The sequence below is a fragment of the Haematobia irritans genome, chromosome 5, assembly GCF_050003625.1.
Source record: "Haematobia irritans isolate KBUSLIRL chromosome 5, ASM5000362v1, whole genome shotgun sequence".
NCBI lineage: Eukaryota > Metazoa > Arthropoda > Insecta > Diptera > Muscidae > Haematobia > Haematobia irritans.
In genome coordinates, this window is record NC_134401.1 from 3,593,466 (window position 1) to 3,612,670 (window position 19,205).

The 19,205-nt window shown below is 28.1% G+C and overlaps 3 protein-coding genes across 3 annotated transcripts; 1 reads left to right on the top strand and 2 right to left on the bottom strand.

The window, feature by feature from the left end:
- Window positions 1-1,371: 1,371 nt before the first annotated feature.
- On the bottom strand, window positions 1,372-3,065 carry LOC142241109 (C-type lectin mosGCTL-7-like). The gene is made up of 3 exons (XM_075312844.1): window positions 2,835-3,065; window positions 1,985-2,093; window positions 1,372-1,732 (listed from the first exon to the last, which is right to left on the bottom strand). The coding sequence occupies exons 1-3, from the start codon at window positions 3,021-3,023 to the stop codon at window positions 1,458-1,460; spliced, it is 573 nt and encodes a 190-aa protein (XP_075168959.1). The 5' UTR covers window positions 3,024-3,065; the 3' UTR covers window positions 1,372-1,457.
- A 488-nt stretch (window positions 3,066-3,553) lies between these two features.
- On the top strand, window positions 3,554-6,759 carry LOC142241219 (C-type lectin 37Db). The gene is made up of 3 exons (XM_075312966.1): window positions 3,554-3,759; window positions 3,988-4,096; window positions 6,404-6,759. The coding sequence occupies exons 1-3, from the start codon at window positions 3,571-3,573 to the stop codon at window positions 6,673-6,675; spliced, it is 570 nt and encodes a 189-aa protein (XP_075169081.1). The 5' UTR covers window positions 3,554-3,570; the 3' UTR covers window positions 6,676-6,759.
- Window positions 6,760-7,781: 1,022 nt separating this feature from the next.
- LOC142241429 (C-type lectin mosGCTL-7-like) lies at window positions 7,782-10,865 on the bottom strand. The gene is made up of 3 exons (XM_075313204.1): window positions 10,647-10,865; window positions 8,403-8,511; window positions 7,782-8,112 (listed from the first exon to the last, which is right to left on the bottom strand). The coding sequence occupies exons 1-3, from the start codon at window positions 10,830-10,832 to the stop codon at window positions 7,850-7,852; spliced, it is 558 nt and encodes a 185-aa protein (XP_075169319.1). The 5' UTR covers window positions 10,833-10,865; the 3' UTR covers window positions 7,782-7,849.
- Window positions 10,866-19,205: the final 8,340 nt, after the last annotated feature.

The following is a 19,205-nucleotide window of genomic DNA, read 5'->3' on the forward strand; positions in this document are numbered from 1 at the left end:
AAATAAAATTTTTACAAAATTTTCTATCGAGAAAAAATTTTTACCAAATTTTCTATTGAGAAAAAATTTTTACAAAATTTTCTATAGAAATAAAATTTTGACAAAATTTTCTATAGAAATAAAATTTTGACAAAATTTTCTATAGAAATAAAATTTTGACAAAATTTTCTATAAAAATAAAGTTTTGACAAAATTTTCTATAGAAATACAATTTTTACAAAATTTTCTATCGAGAAAAAATTTTTACAAAATTTTCTATCGAGAAAAAATGTTTACAAAATTTTCTATCGAGAAAAAATGTTTACAAAATTTTCTATCGAAAAAAAATGTTTATAAAATTTTCTATAGAAATAACATTTTGACAAAATTTTCTATAGAAATAAAATTTGGACAAAATTTTCTATCGAGAAAAATTGTTTACAAAATTTTCTATCGAGAAAAAATGTTTACAAAATTTTCTATCGAAAAAAAATGTTTGTAAAATTTTCTATCGAGAAAAACTGTTTACAAAATTTTCTATAGAAATAAAATTTTGATAAAATTTTCTATAGAAATAAAATTTTGACAAAATTCTATCTATAGAAATAAAATTTTGACAAAATTTTCTATAGAAGTAAAATTTTGACAAAATTTTCTATAGCAATAAAATTTTGACAAAATTTTCTATAGATATAACAATTTCGATAGAAATAAAATTTTTACAAAATTTCCTATCGAGAAAATTTTTTTCGAGAAAAAAATTTTACAAAATTTTCTATCGAGAAAAAATGTTTACAAAATTTTCTATAGAAATAAAATTTTGACAAAATTGTCCGTAAAAATAAAATTTTACCTTCTGGTAATAAACAAAAAGGTCAAAAAACAAAAACAACAAATTTACATGAAATAAAATTTTGACAAAATTGTCTATAGAAATAAAATGTTGACAAAATTTTCTACAGAAATAAAATTTTAACAAAATTTTCTATAGAAATAAAATTTTAACAAAATTTTCTGTAGAAATAAAATGTTTTTTTTTTTACTTTTCTAAAACTATGAGTTACTTTTTTCAATTATCTACCAACTCAAATATTTGAAAAATATTTCGATTGACCTCCAGTGTTTAATTTCATGTACCCTCCACACTGAAAAAAAATATTTTCGTAAGGCCATAGATTTCATCTGCTTAAAAATTGTGGACCATTTTTCTAAACCACTTTAGAATATCAAATATTAATAGCATTCATATCAATGCTGTATATATTTATTATTATTCTATTAAAATTTTAATAAAAACATTTTTGATGATAATTTGTAGGTTAAAACAAATCAAGAAAAATGATTATTTTTTTTATTTAATCTGTTGAAATTTAAAATAAAATACCTTCGAAATTTGTTGAACTCAAGGAAAAATTCCTTATTCATTATTTTAATGCATTTATTTAATTTTATTTAATATATTGAGATATTTTCATAATTTAGAAAGGACGATAAACAAATCGGCAGGCACCTCGGGGACCACAACTGGGTATTAGTGGCTTGGAGCAAATGAAATATGATTTCTGATCAGCTTGATTGCAAGTTTGTTCTACCCATTTGAAACTCTCGTTAGTTTGAATACATTTGTTGGCTGCAGGTGCAGGTCCAGCATTCCAATTGGTATATACAACTTTTTTACCCGAGTCCATCCATACATATTCATTTGCATTGGCTAAAGTGGAACCTGAAGTCCAATACTTTTTATCCAATAAATCTGAAAATATATTGCAATAAATAACGTAAGCAATTTGTAAATTTTTAGGAGCCTAATAAGGCCAAAGATCATCCATAACCTTAGCTCTGGCACCAAATTTTGGCTATAGGTACTACCTCTACGAGTATACTAGATAAAGAAATACCACTAAAAGATAATTTTGTTCATAAGATCGCCTCTAAGACTTTCAAACACAATAAAATAAAAACATCCATAACACAATTATAAATGCTATGACAATCGTTTACTTACCATAATCATTTAGAAGACGTTTCAAAAGTTTATTTTCTTTCTCGGATTCAATTGAGGCCAAGGTCATACCCTTTTGGATACATGCGACGGATGCTTGGTGCCAATCCATCTGAAAAAAGTAAAATACACAAATTATTTAATGTATTATACGACATATAAGATTTTCAAAAATATAGAAAATATAAATTTGAATTTGGTATAGGAAGTACTCGAAGTCCATGTGATTTAAAGTCCATGTGATTTAAAAATTAAAAAAAAAAAAAAAAAACAAAACAGCATAGCTGTAGAAAACTTTATCCATGACTGCCATCTATAGGTTAGGTTGTGTATTGTGGCAGCTCTGATATCACTTCTCTCTCATCACAGAGTGCTACCCGATATCATGTTTAGTTCAATAAAAAAAGGAACCCCTTCTTTAGAGCCGAGCATTCATAGCTGTAGAAAACTTTATCCATGACTGCCATCTATAGGTTAGGTTGTGTATTGTGGCAGCTCTGATATCACTTCTCTCTCATCACTGAGTGCTGTCCGATATCATGTTGAGTCCAATAAAAAAAGGAACCCCTTATTTACAGCCGAGTCTCCATTACTATGAAAATATTCAGAGAAGCTTAGAAACCCTCAGAATTGTCACCAGCATTGGTGTTTTTGTATACAAAGCGAGCATGGTGGCTCTCTACTGTTATCTAGCGTCAATGTTGTGTAACAACTTATCAGTGTTTCTCTATCGTCTCTGCGAATAATGACAGTTTAGTGTTGCCGACTATTTCGAAATTTTTGAGAGATGACGAAAATTTCCATATTCTTTGATTACCGTTGAAAGTGAACAGTTTTTCTGTTGATTTCATACCTTGTCATACGTTTCGATATAGTATTGTTTATCTCCCAAGATTTTCGTAACACCAGCACTACGAGGAGTTATAACAATATCTTTCGGAGGTACTCCAACGTATTCATCGTCTTCACCAACGGCTAAGGCATTACGATTGGTCAATGCTAGAACACCGAAAAGGATAAAAGTTTTCCAAGTTAGGGACATTCTTTTAAGAGGTGTCACTACTAACACAACAAACAAGAAGATTCCCTTGTAATGATTTGGACTCATCGTTTTTTTTCCTATATATACCTTAAAAGACAAAGCAATTAGATCCATTCTAGACCAATATGAAAGTACTTAATTACCATTTTTTAGATAAGCTAATATTAATGAGCTTTTCTATTTATTTTAAAACAACTAAGAATCTATTATCTAAACTAAACGAAAAATCGTCCAAAATACGTGCTCAACTCCGTACCATACAGTTCCGATAATGAACGATACAGTCTGCTATCAAAAAACCATAATAATAGTTCCGATATTTGTCTCTGGAAGTAGAAAACAGATTAAATCAGTAAAACATTAGAATATTACCTTAAAAAAAAATAAAAATGTTAATACAGCTCATTAATATTAGCTTATCTAAAAATGGTAATTACGTACTTTCGGGTAGGTGTAGAACGGTTCCAATTGCTTTGTCTTTTAGGTTATATATAGGAAAAATCGACGAATTGCAAGCAAGTCGTCTTGTTACCCTAGAGTACATAAAATGTCATTAATTTGGAAAACTTATATTCTTTGCGGTGTTCTTGCTTTGATCAATAGCAATGCCTTAGTCACTGGTGAAGACGATGAAGATATTGGAGTACCTCCGAAAGATATTGTTATAACACCTCGTGGAGCTGGTGTTACGAAAATCTTGGGAGATAAACAATACTATATCGAAACGTATGACAAGGTATAAAATCAACAGAAAAACTGTTCACTTTTAACGGAAATCAAAGGATATGGAAATTTTCGTCATCTCTCAAAGATTTCGAAAAAGTTGGCAACCCTAAACTACTGGATAAAATCTTTTAAGTATTAAGGTCAAGTTTCAAAAAAACCATGGAATTTATGGAAGATTTCAATAATATTGAATAAATGCTTTTTTCTCAAAATAATTTAAATATTTTACCCTTTTCAGTTGGATTGGTATCAAGCATCTGTGGCTTGCACTCAAAAGGGAATGACTTTGGCGTCAATTGAATCAGAGAAAGAATATAGACGTTTGGGCTCCCATCTAATTATTCAAGGTAATTAATACATTGTAATTGCAGATATATGTATTTGTCTTAGGGATGCTTTTCTCATTGTATTTGGGAGTACACATCGAGGTGAAGAAGGTCGTTATAAGCCTGCATCGAATATCTTTTCAAAGAGGAATATGTATTGCCAATTGTTCTGTGGATAGAAGAATAGCTGTTCTCACATCGTCAGTACACATATGCCAAAAATAATTTAACCAAATTCGAAGAAAATTTTCCACAAATCTACCAAATTAAAAAATCCCAAAGTTTGTCAAAATTTTATTTCTATAGAAAATTTTTGGCAAAATTTTATTTCTATAGAAAATTTTGTCAAAATTTTATTTCTATAGAAAATTGTGTCAAAATTTTATTTCTATAGAAAATTTTGTCAAAATTTTATTTCTATAGAACATTTTGTCAAAATTTTATTTCTATAGAAAATATTTGGCAAAATTTTGTCACAATTTTATTTCTATAGAAAATTTTATCAAATTCTTAATTTCTATAGAAAATTTTGTCAACATTTTATTTCTATAGAATATTTTGTCAAAATTTTTTTTCTATAGAAAATTTTTGGCAAAATTTTGTCAAAATTTTATTTCTATAGAAAAATTGTGTCAAAATTTTATTTCTATAGAAAATTTTGTCAAAATTTTATTTCTATAGAACATTTTGTCAAAATTTTATTTCTATAGAAAATGTTTAGCAAAATTTTGTCACAATTTTATTTCTATAGAAAAATTTGTCAAAATTTTAATTTCTGTAGAAAATTTTGTCAACATTTTATTTCTATAGAACATTTTGTCAAATTTTTTTTCTATAGAAAATTTTTGGAAAAATTTTGTCAAAATTTTATTTCTATAGAAAATTTTTGACAAAATTTTGTCAAAATTTTAATTTCTATAGAAAATTTTGTCAACATTTTATTTCTATAGAACATTTTGTCAAAATTTTTTTTCTATAGAAAATTTTTGGCAAAATTTTGTCAAAATTTTATTTCTATAGAAAATTCGAAGAAAATTTTCCACATATTTACCAAATTAAAAAATCCCAAAGTTTGTCAAAATTTTATTTCTATAGAAAATTTTGTCAAAATTTTATTTCTATAGATTGACAAAATCAAAATTTTATTTCTATAGAAAATTTTGTAGAAATTTTATTTCTATAGAAAATTTTGTCAAAGTTTTATTTCTATAAAAAATTTTGTCAAAATTTTATTTCTATTGAATATTGTGTCAAAATATTATTTCATAGAACATTTTGTCAAAATTTTATTTCTATAGAGAATTTATGGCAAAATTTTGTCAAAATTTTATTTCTATAGAACATTTTGACAAAATTTTATTTCTATAGAACATTTTGTCAAAATTTTATTTCTATAGAAAATTTTTGGCAAAATTTTATCAAAATTTTATTTCTATAGAAAATTTAGTCAACATTTTATTTCTATAGAACATTTTGTCAAAATTTTATTTCTATAGAAAATTTTTGGCAAAATTTTATTTCTATAGAAAATTTTTGGCAAAATGTTGTCAAAATTTTATTTCTATAGAAAATTCGAAGAAAATTTTCCACAAATCTACCCAATTAAAAAATCCTAAAGTTTGTCAAAATTTTATTTCTATAGAAAATTTTGTCAAAATTTTATTTCTATAGAACATTTTGTCAAAATTTTATGTCTATAGAAAATTTTGTCAAAATTTTATTTCTGTAGAAAATGTTGTCAAAATTTTATTTCTATAGAAAATTTTGTCAACATTTTATTTCTATAGAAAAATTTGTCAAAATGTTATTTATTTCGATAAAAAATTTTGTCAAAATTTTATTACTATAAAGAATTTTGTCAAAATTTTATTTCTATAGAACATTTTTTCAAAATTTTATTACTATAGAGAATTTTGTCAAAATTTTATTTCTATAAAAAATTTTGTGAAAATGTTATTTTTATTAAGAATTGAAGTACGTCTTTTGGCCTTATGGCTTTTATTTTACTTTGTGGATAAATGAATAAAATTGTGGGTAAATATAGACAATTTGTCAACATTTTATTTTTATAGAACATTTTTTCAAAATTTTATTACTATAGAGAATTTTGTCAAAATTTTATTTCTATAAAAAATTTTGTGAAAATGTTATTTTTATTAAGAATTGAAGTACCCCTTAGTACGTCTTTTGGCCTTATGGCTTTTATTTTACTTTGTGGATAAATAAATAAAATTGTGGATTAATATAGACAATTAGAAATCTGTCAATGAATTGATCGCTTTTTTTTTAAATTTAGAATTCCTTTCTTTTTGATTCAAATATTTTCAGGATTGAAGGATAAAAAGTTTTGGCTTTCTGGATCCAACTTAGTGAACAATGAATATAAATGGATGGATTCGGGCAAATCAATCGTATATGAAAAATGGAGTGCTGAAGCTCGTGAAGGCCAAAACAAATGTATTCAAACTGATGCTGACTTCAAATGGGGAGTAAAAGATTGCACTACGGATGATGATAAAGCATATTTCATTTGCTCCAAGCCTTTGTTACCAAACTGTGGTCCCGGAGGTGCCTGTCGATTTACCTACCAACGCTTTTAAACAGTGAAAAAAAAATCACAAGAATATTTTGAAAAAATTAAAAATAAATTCATTGAAATAAAGAATTATAAGTTTTTATTTAAATATTATGTTTATCAATTTAAATATTATATTTTATTTAGATTGTTAACATATGCATTAACAAATGTATCAGTTAATTAGTTGATATCAGTATAGGTTTTGTTATGGTTCATGATACTATGATAAAGTACTTTCCCCTAGTGCATAATGTTAGGCGAGAAAACAACATTTTTGTGGCAAAAATGTTCCACGTATCCCATCCAAAACTATTCAGCAATAAAAGCGTCGCCAAAAAAGTAGTGAAAATGTTCTTGTTGGATCCGGAAGGGGTGCAAAATTGCCCCAGAAGCAATGAATTTACCATGGGCTTATCATAGGGTGGATGTCCACCATTTCAACAGCGGTTGCATTGAATTTTAATCATTTTTTAAGGTGTGATCCGAATTCAATGTGAATTAAAAAAAATTTGTGATATTTTGCCAAATAAATTTTTTTGAAAATTCTTATGATTTTTAATGCATTCTAACACTTGTCTGATACGTTTGACCTCAAATGTTTTGCAAAAATTCGCAATTTTTCTAAAATGGATTTAGCATATTTTTCGACAAATTTTAAATAATTTGTACCATATTATTAATTTTATCATTTAAAAAAAAAATTACTATGGATTTTTTTTTTTTTGAAATAAAGGCCGGTACTCTGTTCGGTTTTCGCGTTGAAACTCCATACAAAACCAAAAACTGCGAAAAACTAGCGAATTTTTTTCCATTTGTGGTACTTTGTTTTTTTCGAGTTGAAAAACTGACGTTTATAGCATGGCGCCATATGCAATGTGAATTAAGAAATAATTTATTTATTAAAACTATTTGGTGGGTTTATAACACAAACACGGATCATATTATTGTTCCGAAAATATAGAAAGGATGAAAAGAGTAGCAGATCAATTGCCCAAGGCAAAATAAAATGTTAAATTTGTGCTTTCTATAAATTTTTTTCGCAAGAATGGACATAGTACCGGCCTTAATCCATGGATTCTATAGGAAATCACATTTTACTCCATGTTGGTAGCTTCACATAACAAAAAATTATTTTTAAGTGCAACATAACAAATTTTTATTCATAATTTTTTTTTATATAAAAATATTTGTGCTATTTAAAATGGATAGCTGAAACGACAAGAGCCCCTAGGACCACAATTTGGAATTAAGGGCCTGGAGCAAATGTAATAATTTTGTGTGGTGCAATCTGCTTCAGTCCATTTGAACCCATTAGTGGTTTTGATACATCTCGATGCTACGTTTTGTGGCATACCATTTGCCCAATTGCTATAATCTAAAGTGTTAGCTGCGGCAAACCAAAGAAAGCCATTACCAGCCAAATTAGAACCAGAAGTCCAAAATTCCTTATCCATTAATGCTATATAAATTTAAAAAAATTTAAATAGTTAACAAATTATCGAAATACTCTTAAATATGTTACACAGAGAAGGAATAATATCACCCCAAAACATTTTTCAATGGGAAAAAATTTACTTTTTCAAGGAAACCATATAACATAGTTTTTGCAACCATATAATTTTCTCGGAAATTAGGTATATGATTTCGACAAGCACATTATGTTTGATTACACGTTTGGGGTACTCATATTCCTTCTCAGGTTTTATTTGCTACAGTGGGATAATAATAAAATTTCTTATGAATACTTACAGCGCCTAAATATATATTCACTCAAATAATCGTTTTCTTTGCTTGATTCAATGGAAGTCAAAGTCATACCCCTTTGGATACAATCAATATTGGCTTCGTACCAAGAGCGCTAAAAAATGCAATTAAAATACATTAATGTCTTATTTTAAATTCTGATATAGTATACAAAGTCTTTGTTTGATGAAATTTTCTATAGAAATAAAATTTTGACAAAATTTTTTATAGAAATAAAATTTCGAGACAATTTTCTATACAGAAAAAAATTGTCAAAATTTTCCATAGAAATAAAATTTTGACAAAATTTTCTATAGAAATAAAATGTTGACAAAATTTGCTATAGAAATAAAATTTTGACAAAATTTTCTATAGAAATAAAATTTTGGCAAAATTTTCTATAGAAATAAAATGTTGACAAAATTTTTATAGGAATCAAATTTTCAATACAAAAAAAAGTGACAAAATTTTCCATTAAAATAACTTGTTTACAAATTTTTCTATTAAAATAAAATTTTGTCCAAATTTTCTAAAGATATAAAATTTTGACAAAATTTTCTATAGAAATAAAATGTTGACAAAATTTTCTATAGAAATAAAATTTTGACAAATTTCTATAGACATAAAATTTTGACAAATTTTTCTATAGAAATAAAATGTTGACAAAATTGTCTATAGAAAAAAATGTTGACAAAATTTTCTATAGGAGTAACATTTTGACAAAATTTTCTATAGAAATAAAATGTTGACAAAATTTTCTATAGAAAAAAATTTTGACAAAATTTTATATAGAAATCAATTTTTCAATACAAAAAAAAAATTGGCAAATATTTCAATTAAAATAATTTGTTTACAAAATTTTCTATTAAAATAAAATTGTGTCCAAATTTTCTACAGAAATAAAATTTTGACTAAATTTTCTATAGAAATAAAATTTTGACAAAATTTTCTATAGAAATAAAATTTTGGCAAAATTTTCTATAGGCATAAAATGTTGACAAAATTTTCTATAGAAATAAAATGTTGACAAAATTTTCCATAGAAATAAAATGTTGACAAAATTCTCTATAGAAGTAAAATTTTGACAAAATTTTCTATAGAAATAAAATTTTGACAAAATTTTCTATAGAAATAAAAATTTGACAAAATTTTATATAGAAATCAAATTTTCAATACAAAAAAAATTGACAAATATTTCAATTAAAATAACTTGTTTACAAATTTTTGTTTCCAAATTTTCTACAGAAATAAAATTTTGACTAAATTTTCTATAGAAATAAAATTTTGACAAAATTTTCTATAGAAATAAAATTTTGGCAAAATTTTCTATAGGCATAAAATTTTGACAAATTTTTCTATAGAAATAAAATGTTGACAAAATTTTCCATAGAAATAAAATGTTGACAACATTTTCTATAGAAGTAAAAGATTGACAAAATTTTCTATAGAAATAAAATGTTGACAAAATTTTCTATACAAATAAATTTTTTTACAAAATTTTCTATACAAATAAATTTTTTTACAAAATTTTCTATAGAAATAAAATTTTGACAAAATATTCTATAGAAATCAAATTTTCAATACAAAAACAATTGACAAAGTTTTCTATTAAAATAATTTTTCTATTAAAATAAAATTTTGTCCAAATTTTCTACAGAAATAAAATTTTAACAAAATATTCAATAGAAATAAAATTTTGACAAAATTTTCTATAGAAATAAAATTTTGACTAAATTTTCTATAGAAATAAAATGTTGACTAAATTTTCTATAGAAATAAAATGTTGACTAAATTTTCTACAATACAATTTTGAGACCATTTTCTATACAGAAAAAAGTTTTTTAAAATTTTCCATAGAAATAAAATTTTGACAAAATTTTCTATAAAAATTTGTAGAAATAAAATTTTGAATAAATTTTTTATAAAAAAAAAAATTGAAAATTTTTTCTATAGAAATAAAATTATTACAAAAAAATTGAATATGGGAAAAAATAGTGATTTTTTAATTTGGTAGATTTGTGGCAAATTTTTTGTTCAAATTTTGGTATATTATTTTTGGCACGAGTGGCAACCATATATATGAACACATTCATGGCGTCTGTCGTGCGAAGTATTTGTTAGATCTAACAAAAGCAGTGGCCGAATAAGAAAAATGTTTTCGAACATTTGAAAATAAAGCAAAAAAGTTAATTTTATTCAAATCTATACATTTATATACAAATGTAATATATTTATTTTTTTTTACCATACCTTTTGAAAATCTCCTATATAATATTGTTTTTTCCCCAAGATCGCAGTTAATTCAGCACGAGGAGTGAGGGTGAAATTATTATCCCGTACTTCCACATCGTCATCGTCTGCATCATCTGCCCAGGCTTTGCCATTAGTTAAAGCAATTATTCCATAAAGGAGTAAAGCTTTCCAAATTAGAGTCATTAGAGTTTTGCTTACTATTCACACTTACAAAATGAAATGCTATTGCCATCATTTGAAAAAAATATTCCCATATATATACTCTAAAATAGGGGATTTTTTCAGCAATCTGCATTTTTTTAGATAAGAGAAATTAACATTTCTTTATAGCTTATGATATTTTTTCAATGACATCGATTAATACCAAATAATATTAACCTTTTTTTGACACATATGACAGCTTAGTTAATCTTAAAGTTACAGTAATTTGAAAATGACAAATTGTCTTGCAATTAGATCCGAATAATATTAGTAATAGAAATCGTGACCATTTTTTTTTTCACCTAATGGTCGTTTATTCAAAGACATCAAGTTGATTTCTCTAATCCACAACAATCGCTTTGGTTCGATAGTTAGGTGGGTTCTCGAATTGTGAGGGTTGGGATCCACGCTTTGTACAAAAAGGGTCCTAGGTTCAAACCCAGTTTCGACCGAACACCTAAAAGTTTTTCAGCAGTGGTGACTGGTCCCCCAAAGATAATTGAGTATAACAAGATTAAGCATTGTGCTCTTATAAAGAGAAAACAAATGTCAAGGTGTAGAGGGCTATGAGAAAAAAATTGTTTTATTTGTCAATTTTTTCCAAAGCAGCTCTGCCCAGGAATAAATTTAAAATGGCAATATTCACATAAAACCATAATGAATATTCGCATTAAAATACACATACGTTTTATTTTAATTTTCTACAATCGTTTTGGTATTGCTTTTGTGGGTTTTTATTCAGAAATTTATGAAAAACACAAATGTTACGATATTTTCCGACGCAAACGGCAGTACATTTGAGAGACACGTCGACGCAAACTTTATGATATTTTGTTGGCAGAGTCCTATGGTGCTTCAGTTTTGTTATGACAAGACTGCATCTTCTTCTCAATTATCTTTGGGTCCCCTCTCAGTCAGTGTTGCCAGTATTGGGGATTTTTCCCCAAATTGGGAATATTTTTTCGTAAATTGGGACGAAATTTCTGATTTGGGGAATTGGTGGGAAAATTCCATAAATTTTGCAATTTTTTCGAAATTTTGGAAATTTTGTCAAAATTTTATTTCTATAAAAAATTTTATCAAAATTTTATTTCTATAGAAAATTTTATCAAAATTTTATTTCTATAGAAAATTTTATTTCTATAGAAAATTTTATTTCTATAGAAAATGTTGTCAAAATTTTATTTCTGTAGAAACTTTTTTCAACATTTTATTTCTATAGAAAATGTTGTCGAAATGTTATTTCTATAGAAAATTTTGTCAAAATTTTATTTCTATAGAAAATTTTGTCAAAATTTTATTTCTATAAAAATTTTTATTAAATTTTTTTCTATATAGAAAATTATCTCAAAATTTTATTTCTATGGAAAATTTTGTAAAAAATTTTTTTCTGTATAGAAAAAAATTTTTTTATATAGACAACTTTCTCAAAATTTTGTTTCTATGTTATGTAGAAAAATTTGTCAGAAGTTTATTTCTATGGAAAAATTTCGAGAAAATTTTATTTCTATAGAAATTTTGTCAAAATTTTATTTCTATAAATATGAAGTTTCCCAAAATTTTGTCAAAATTTTATTTCTACAGAAAATTTTATTTCTACAAAAATTTTTATCAAAATTTTTTCTGTATAGAAAATTATCTCAAAATTTTATTTCCATAGAAAATTTTGTCAACATTTTTTTTTCTGTTTAGAAAATTATCTCAAAATTTTATTTTTATATAGATCATTTTCTCAAAATTTTATTTCTATGTAGAAAATGTTGTAAGAAGTTTATTTCTATGGAAAAATTTTCGAGAAAATTTTGTCAAAATTTTATTTCTATAGAGAATTTTGTCAAAATTTTATTTCTATAGAAAATGATGTCTATACAAAATATTGTTAATTCTATACAAAATATTGTCAAAATGTTCTATTCAAATAAATAAACGCAATGAAACTAGAAAGAAACCTCATAAAACTGCGAGGTTATTTGGCATTTAGGATATTTGAAAAAAAATTAAATTTTTCATATATACACAGTCTCACACAAGTTTACATACGGTTAAATAATTTATATTTTCATTAAATAATCGAATTTTAAAAAATATTCATATATATCCTTTCGTTTTGGTAAATTAATTTGAAAATCAAAGTAATTGTTAATTTCAAGAAGATTTTTTGGTATGTGTTATAAACAACAATAAGAAACATGTTTAGTTAAAAGGTAAAAAACTCAGGGGTATGTAAACTTATGTGAGACTGTGTATATATACATATTTTTTTTATTTTCCCCCTACTCACCCCCTTTGTTGTGACTCTTTTAAATGCGGTGAAGTTAATTTACTTAATTAAACACTAACAATTGTCAAGCTATAAAAACTCCACTCTCTTTTATTGCTGACAATTTTTTTTTTAATAATAATTGTCCTTTTTAGTTACTCCTAATGACAAGCCATACTATAAGGATATAGTTTTTAGGGATAATGAAAACTATGACATTATCCTTGTAAGTCTCCTTCAGTAGTTTTGTAATTACTCGACAATACAGCCAGATAGAGTTAATGAGATATTTTGAGTAAATTAAGCGCAAATGTTGTTGATAGTTGGAAAGGATATTCCTAGCCACCCCCACCCCTTCCCCCCATCATGGCCAGCTAGAGTAATGCGTAAGTAAGATTTTGTTTCATTTCTATAATCGTCATGTATTTGCAACTAAATTCCATTGGATGTTGTCAAAGTGTACAAAGGATATACAGGATTCAGTTGTTTTTAGCGAAACATCATGGTAGAGCGTATTACTGATGATTGTCATTCGTTTTAGTAAATGACCTTTTTCTCATTGAGTTTGACAATTGTTTTCCATGGTGATACGCACATATCCTTGTTGTTGTTTAAACTAAACTCCCAAGGATATTGGGGGATACTTGATGACATTGACATTTCAAAATAATTCCAATAGTTGTTTATTTTAAAAATTTAGTTTTTGTTAGTTAAGAAGGGAAGTGTAACCTCATAAAAAAAATATTAAGGAAATTATCTTTTATCCAAGTAATTGTAAGTCTAATGAAAATATCAACAAAAGCTATAGAACTTGGTTACGGAAATTTTGTAAAATGGTTTATTTCTATATGTGTATATTTATTTTTTATTTTTATTTAAAACTCCCCACATAAACTCATTTTTATGGTAAAAAAGCATTAAAAAAGTGATGAGATAACCCCCACTAATCAAAAAACAAAACAAACATCCCTTTCAAACATTTAAGCAAATGAAGGGACAGGATCCTTTAAGAGATACCAAGATGCTACGAGAAGAAGAAATATTAAAATTGTATCATAATTTTCGATGACCACTGAGAAGACCCAAAGCAAATGTCTTAATACTCAAAACAAGGGTGTAAAATTTGAAGCAATACCAAACAAATCCTTGACCTCTTCAACAACATCATTCACATTTAGAATAAAACCCAAAGCAATTCCTGATAAAAAGGGGAGCTAGCTTTATGCGAAGGACATCAATTGATAACATTGGCAGGGATTTGTATAAAAATGCTTCTTTTTTTGAGGGGGACAGGACGTAAGTTCAATTTTCCATAAAATCTAAGAGTAACAAAAACTAAAGCAACAATGACAAAGACGCAGATATCCTAGTTATTTATACAAATGTCAAATAGGGCAAGTTCTTATAGAAAAAAAAAAACAGGGAACTGAGTTGTGAAATGCTTACATAGCACAAGATGACAGCATATGGATGTGTTATTAAGAAATAGAGTTGGAGACCTATTAACAGGGGGAAATGGGATGAAGATAGTCTTAGTTACTATTACCGAAGAGGCCGATTCCTTTTTGGAACTTTAACGAATGGAATTTGTTCGTCGACAATTTCGTTTCAGGGGAAATTTTTTATTTCCATTGACTATAACCAAAAATGTTTCTGTGGTTAGTTCTATAGACCGATTCCTTATCAAACTCAATGGTATATCATAGTTGCACTCAGCAAATACAGCTATACAGATACCCTTAATGCTATGTTGCGTCTGTTGTCCGACAGACAGCAGCAACATTGAAGAAAATTTTGAAATCTAATTTATAGACGTATAGGTTGGAGAGGCAGCCCGATATGATTCAGGCTCACTTAGACTTCGGAAATCTGTAGTTTGAGTCTCATATGCTCCCGGTGAAAAAAACATTGTCATCACCTCTCAGCATCTGATCAAGAACAATACCACCCAAATACTTCTTTAGGTTAGGTCAGGTTAGGTATAGTGACAGCCCTATATTTCAGGCTCACTTAGATTATTCAGTCCATTCTGATACTGAATAATCTAAGTGAGTGAACTTCTCCCTAATCACTGGGTACTGTCCTATTCCATGTTTAGCTCAATGACAAGAACCTGCTTCTTCTAGCCGAGCCCGAACGGTGTTTCACATTGCAGCGAAATCACTTAGAGAATCTTTGAAACACTTAGAAATGTTTCCAGAATTACTGAGAGGGTATAATCCAACGCTGAAAATGTGGGCATGCTAACCATTGCATCACGGTGGGTATCTTCCGAAAGAACCTATCCCATCGGACTTCATTTCAGAGTAGATCGAAAATCACGTATGATGCCTTCTGGTTATATTGAGGCTCACTTAGACTATTCAGTCTATTATAATACAAATGAGTGTAGATTAGGTGCGGCCCGATTTTTAGGTTCACTTAGACTATTTAGTCCATTCATTGGCTCAATGGCCGTACGTCTTTTCATATAACAGCGAATTTACTTAGAGAAGATTTGAAATACTTGAAAATGTCACCAGCATTACTGACAATTGATAAACCACTCCTGATGGGAGCCACCGTGGTGCAATGGCTAGCATGCCCGCCTTGCATTCACAAGGTCGTGGGTTCGATTCTTGCTTCGACCGAACACCAAAAAGTTTTCAGCGGCGGATTGTCCCACCTCAGTAATGCTAGTGACATTTCTGAGGGTTTTAAAGCTTCTCTAAGTGGTTTCACTGCAATGTGGAACGCCGTTCGGACTCGGCTATAAAAAGGAGGTCCTTTATCATTGAGCTTAACATGGAATCAGGCAGCACTCAGTGATAAGAGAGAAGTTCACCAATGTGGTATCACAATGGTCTGAATAGTTTAATTGAGCCTGATACATCGGGCTGCCACCTAACCTAACCTAACCACCACTGATAAAAACACCACTCTGATATTCGGTAGAGACTGGGATTAAACTCATAACCTATTGAATGGAAGATGAACATTCAGAGCTCCGAAAGCCGACTCCTTCAACTTCCTAGACGAAAATCGATTATAGAAAATAGTAAGAACCAGAAATTATCTTATTTTCATATTTATTCAATAACCTGGGGCTGTCATCCACGCCTGCAATTCGGTTTATGTTCCCCTTTCGATTTTTATGATTTTTGAGTTTTGTGTTGAAACGATAGAATTGAAGAAGGGATTTCCACTTGCAAACATATCAAAATTTACGATCACTACGTGAAATTGCATTATGGAAATATTCGAAAGATTCTCACTCATACACAAAAATACATGCACAATCACAACAGTAGCACCACCATAGCATTTGAAACTATGACCTAGCAAACACATCACAAGCAACAACAACTCTAACAAATGCAAGAAAGCCATGACACTTGCTTCTCCTGTATATTGGTTTGAGGGGGATGTAATTTTCTTCTCTATTGTTGCAATGCCATTCAATTGACATTGAAACGACCTTGTCCATACTATTATGAAACATAAGCTAATTTAGTTTAGACTTCACCAATATCCCCAACATTGCAATAAGGGGTTTCCTGTTTTTTTTTGTAGTTTTTATTCTCCCATTTACTTTTGCGTTTAAAACGAGGACAAGCTAAGTTCCCTCATTTCTAGTAGCATACATAGGCAAAGTCTCCCCCTCTCTCTCACACACACAAATAGTCATCTTCATGCATTGTCATTGAATTATAAAGTTCCTGACAATGACTAGTCATGTTCCTGCTGCACGATTCGATTGCATTCCAATGTTAGCTCCTTGCTAAATATCCAGGAAAAGGTACCTGCATACACTTAAATATGCTTGAGCATGAAAATTTACTTGAATGGCACGTCACAGTTGGCAGTCGAGTTTTTTTTTTCACTTTCTCGCGCTTTACTTTTTCCTATTGCTGGCTCTCGTGCATAATGTAAAGAGATATGTGTGTGTGTGTTGTTGGTATTGTGGTTGAGTATGAGTAACAAGTATTGGAGTATTGCGTAAAATGTTTATCATGCGTCAGAGTGCAATGCACAGTGGTCCAGTAGATCATAAAATAAAAGAACAATTTAATTGCAATTGTTGCATAGATTTAAAAAAAAAAACTTTTTTCTTGAATAATAGAAACCAATTAAATTAAATAAAATAAATTAATAAATAAAATAAAACAAAATAAACAAACAACTACTAAAATTAATTCAAGCTAAGTTAAAAAAAACTTAAACTAAATTCGATAAGATTAAATTAAAAAAATTAAAGTAAAACGAAATTAATTATTTTTCCAATAGATGGCATTATTTATTGCAGCTTGTTTTCAAGTCATGCTTGACCGTCAGTAAAGCTTTCCTGTGGGTTAGGTGTTTATGTACCATGAGCTGCATCCAAACTCACTGATTACCGTCTGTTCTTGGCCATGACAAATAATGTTGCTAGTTTTTGTCACAATGGGTCCAATAGAAATGAGGGGAGCCAAAAGGAATAATCTTTAAACTATGAGAAAACGGGCTTATAGTATATGACATGAATCGAATAATTCTAATCGATTACTTTTTACTACCTCTGATAATTTAAATTCATTTTAACATGAATTTTGCACAGTGGGATGTTGATTTTTAAAGTTGTCAAAAATTTTAATATGGTATCGTAGAGTACCTAGTGGCAAGATGATTTTTAAAGTTTTCAAAATTTGCACATAACATTCGTATCATTGCAAAATTTAGCACTCATCATCCCACAGTGCAATATTCAACTTCGATGGTCTAAGAAGAAATTGTTAATCATACGCCAGCATGGAACGACAATAACAAACCAAACTATCAGCTTAACACAGTGATGCTTTGCTAGTTATTGACAATGAAGGCAATGTCTAACTTCAAACAAAGGGAAATTTCTATTGCTGCTGCTGTATGCTTCCATAGTAAAAACTTTTTAAGGGGGACGTTCATTGATGTTCAAGCTGAGTTCCACACTTTATGACACAGCAGGTGGTGGTTTGTAAGCTTTCGGTTTAGTGGTTTACCATTATTCCATTTACTCAAGGACTGACAAAACGAAGGGCTAAATATCCTTACATACACCGATGTTTATTGCTAACAAGTGGCTTAAATAGTTGACTAAATGCGATCAAGGCGAAATTGAAAAACTTTCCATGGATGACATTAATGGAAGACCACGTAATAAGCCATCCATGCATTCTTTTCTAACGTTTCCCTATAATTTCCATCATTTTTTTATTCTCTATTTTCCTTAATTCCACATAGTTTTAAATTTAATTTATGACCCAATCTATAAATCTTGGTAAATAGAGATATTGCTAAACCCCCTTCGAATGAGGTTTGTCCTTCCTTTCAATGTTTATAACCATCGTATCTGGACTCTTGGTCATTTGTCCCTCACCCTCCTATCTATGACAACGGACACAAATAAAGTTAGCTAAGAAAAGTTAAAATGAATCTACAAGATTTATTTGTCCAAGTGCAAGGAGACCAATTTGGAAAACCCTCCCCGTACACAAAAATGCATTTTCAACGCAATGATAAATCACTTTCAATTTAATTGTAATTTGTACGTGGATAGAACACCCCTTTTAACATACTATTCCTTAAAGTTGGGAATCTTCCATTACCCCATTGAAGATTTTATTTAAATTTACTTGCTCTAAGTGATCCATTGTGTTTGGTGGCTAAACAGTCTGTGGTCTTCGTCTATGACATTAATTCAAAGTAATTTTCATGCGTGTCTTTGGATTTTGTATTACGTTTTAATGCAAAATGATTTGTGTTAACATCTTTTGGTGGTTATGGCTCATAAAATGTTATTTTCTTTAGCATTTGGGGTAGCTATATTGTCATTATTCGCTAGTTCTTCTTAATGACTGTTAATGAGACATAAATTTGTCGAAGGTCAGTTTTTGGGCTAAGAATTTGTAAAAAGTGACAAAAAAGGTCCCAATAATTTAAACAAAGATAACAGAATTTTTATAAAGAAACAAAAAAATTGATTTTGTTAAAAATTTCTATAGAAATCACATTTTAAATTAGTTCTTCATTAAACTAACAATTATTTTATCTTAATTTCATTTAAAATTACTCCTTTGGATTTATAATTCAAAGGAGTA

What these genes read in the sequence shown, in the direction of transcription:
- LOC142241109 (XM_075312844.1), bottom strand. Translation starts at nt 3,023, where the DNA reads ATGTCCCTAACTTGGAAAACTTTTATCCTTTTCGGTGTTCTAGCATTG. An exon ending in ATATCGAAACGTATGACAAG is followed by an intron (nt 2,094 to 2,834) that starts GTATGAAATCAA and finishes TACTTTTTTCAG; the next exon opens with ATGGATTGGCACCAAGCATC. An exon ending in ACGTCTTCTAAATGATTATG is followed by an intron (nt 1,733 to 1,984) that starts GTAAGTAAACGA and finishes ATATATTTTCAG; the next exon opens with ATTTATTGGATAAAAAGTAT.
- LOC142241219 (XM_075312966.1), top strand. Translation starts at nt 3,571, where the DNA reads ATGTCATTAATTTGGAAAACTTATATTCTTTGCGGTGTTCTTGCTTTG. An exon ending in ATATCGAAACGTATGACAAG is followed by an intron (nt 3,760 to 3,987) that starts GTATAAAATCAA and finishes TACCCTTTTCAG; the next exon opens with TTGGATTGGTATCAAGCATC. An exon ending in CTCCCATCTAATTATTCAAG is followed by an intron (nt 4,097 to 6,403) that starts GTAATTAATACA and finishes AAATATTTTCAG; the next exon opens with GATTGAAGGATAAAAAGTTT.
- LOC142241429 (XM_075313204.1), bottom strand. Translation starts at nt 10,832, where the DNA reads ATGACTCTAATTTGGAAAGCTTTACTCCTTTATGGAATAATTGCTTTA. An exon ending in ATATAGGAGATTTTCAAAAG is followed by an intron (nt 8,512 to 10,646) that starts GTATGGTAAAAA and finishes TGCATTTTTTAG; the next exon opens with CGCTCTTGGTACGAAGCCAA. An exon ending in TGAATATATATTTAGGCGCT is followed by an intron (nt 8,113 to 8,402) that starts GTAAGTATTCAT and finishes AAATTTATATAG; the next exon opens with CATTAATGGATAAGGAATTT.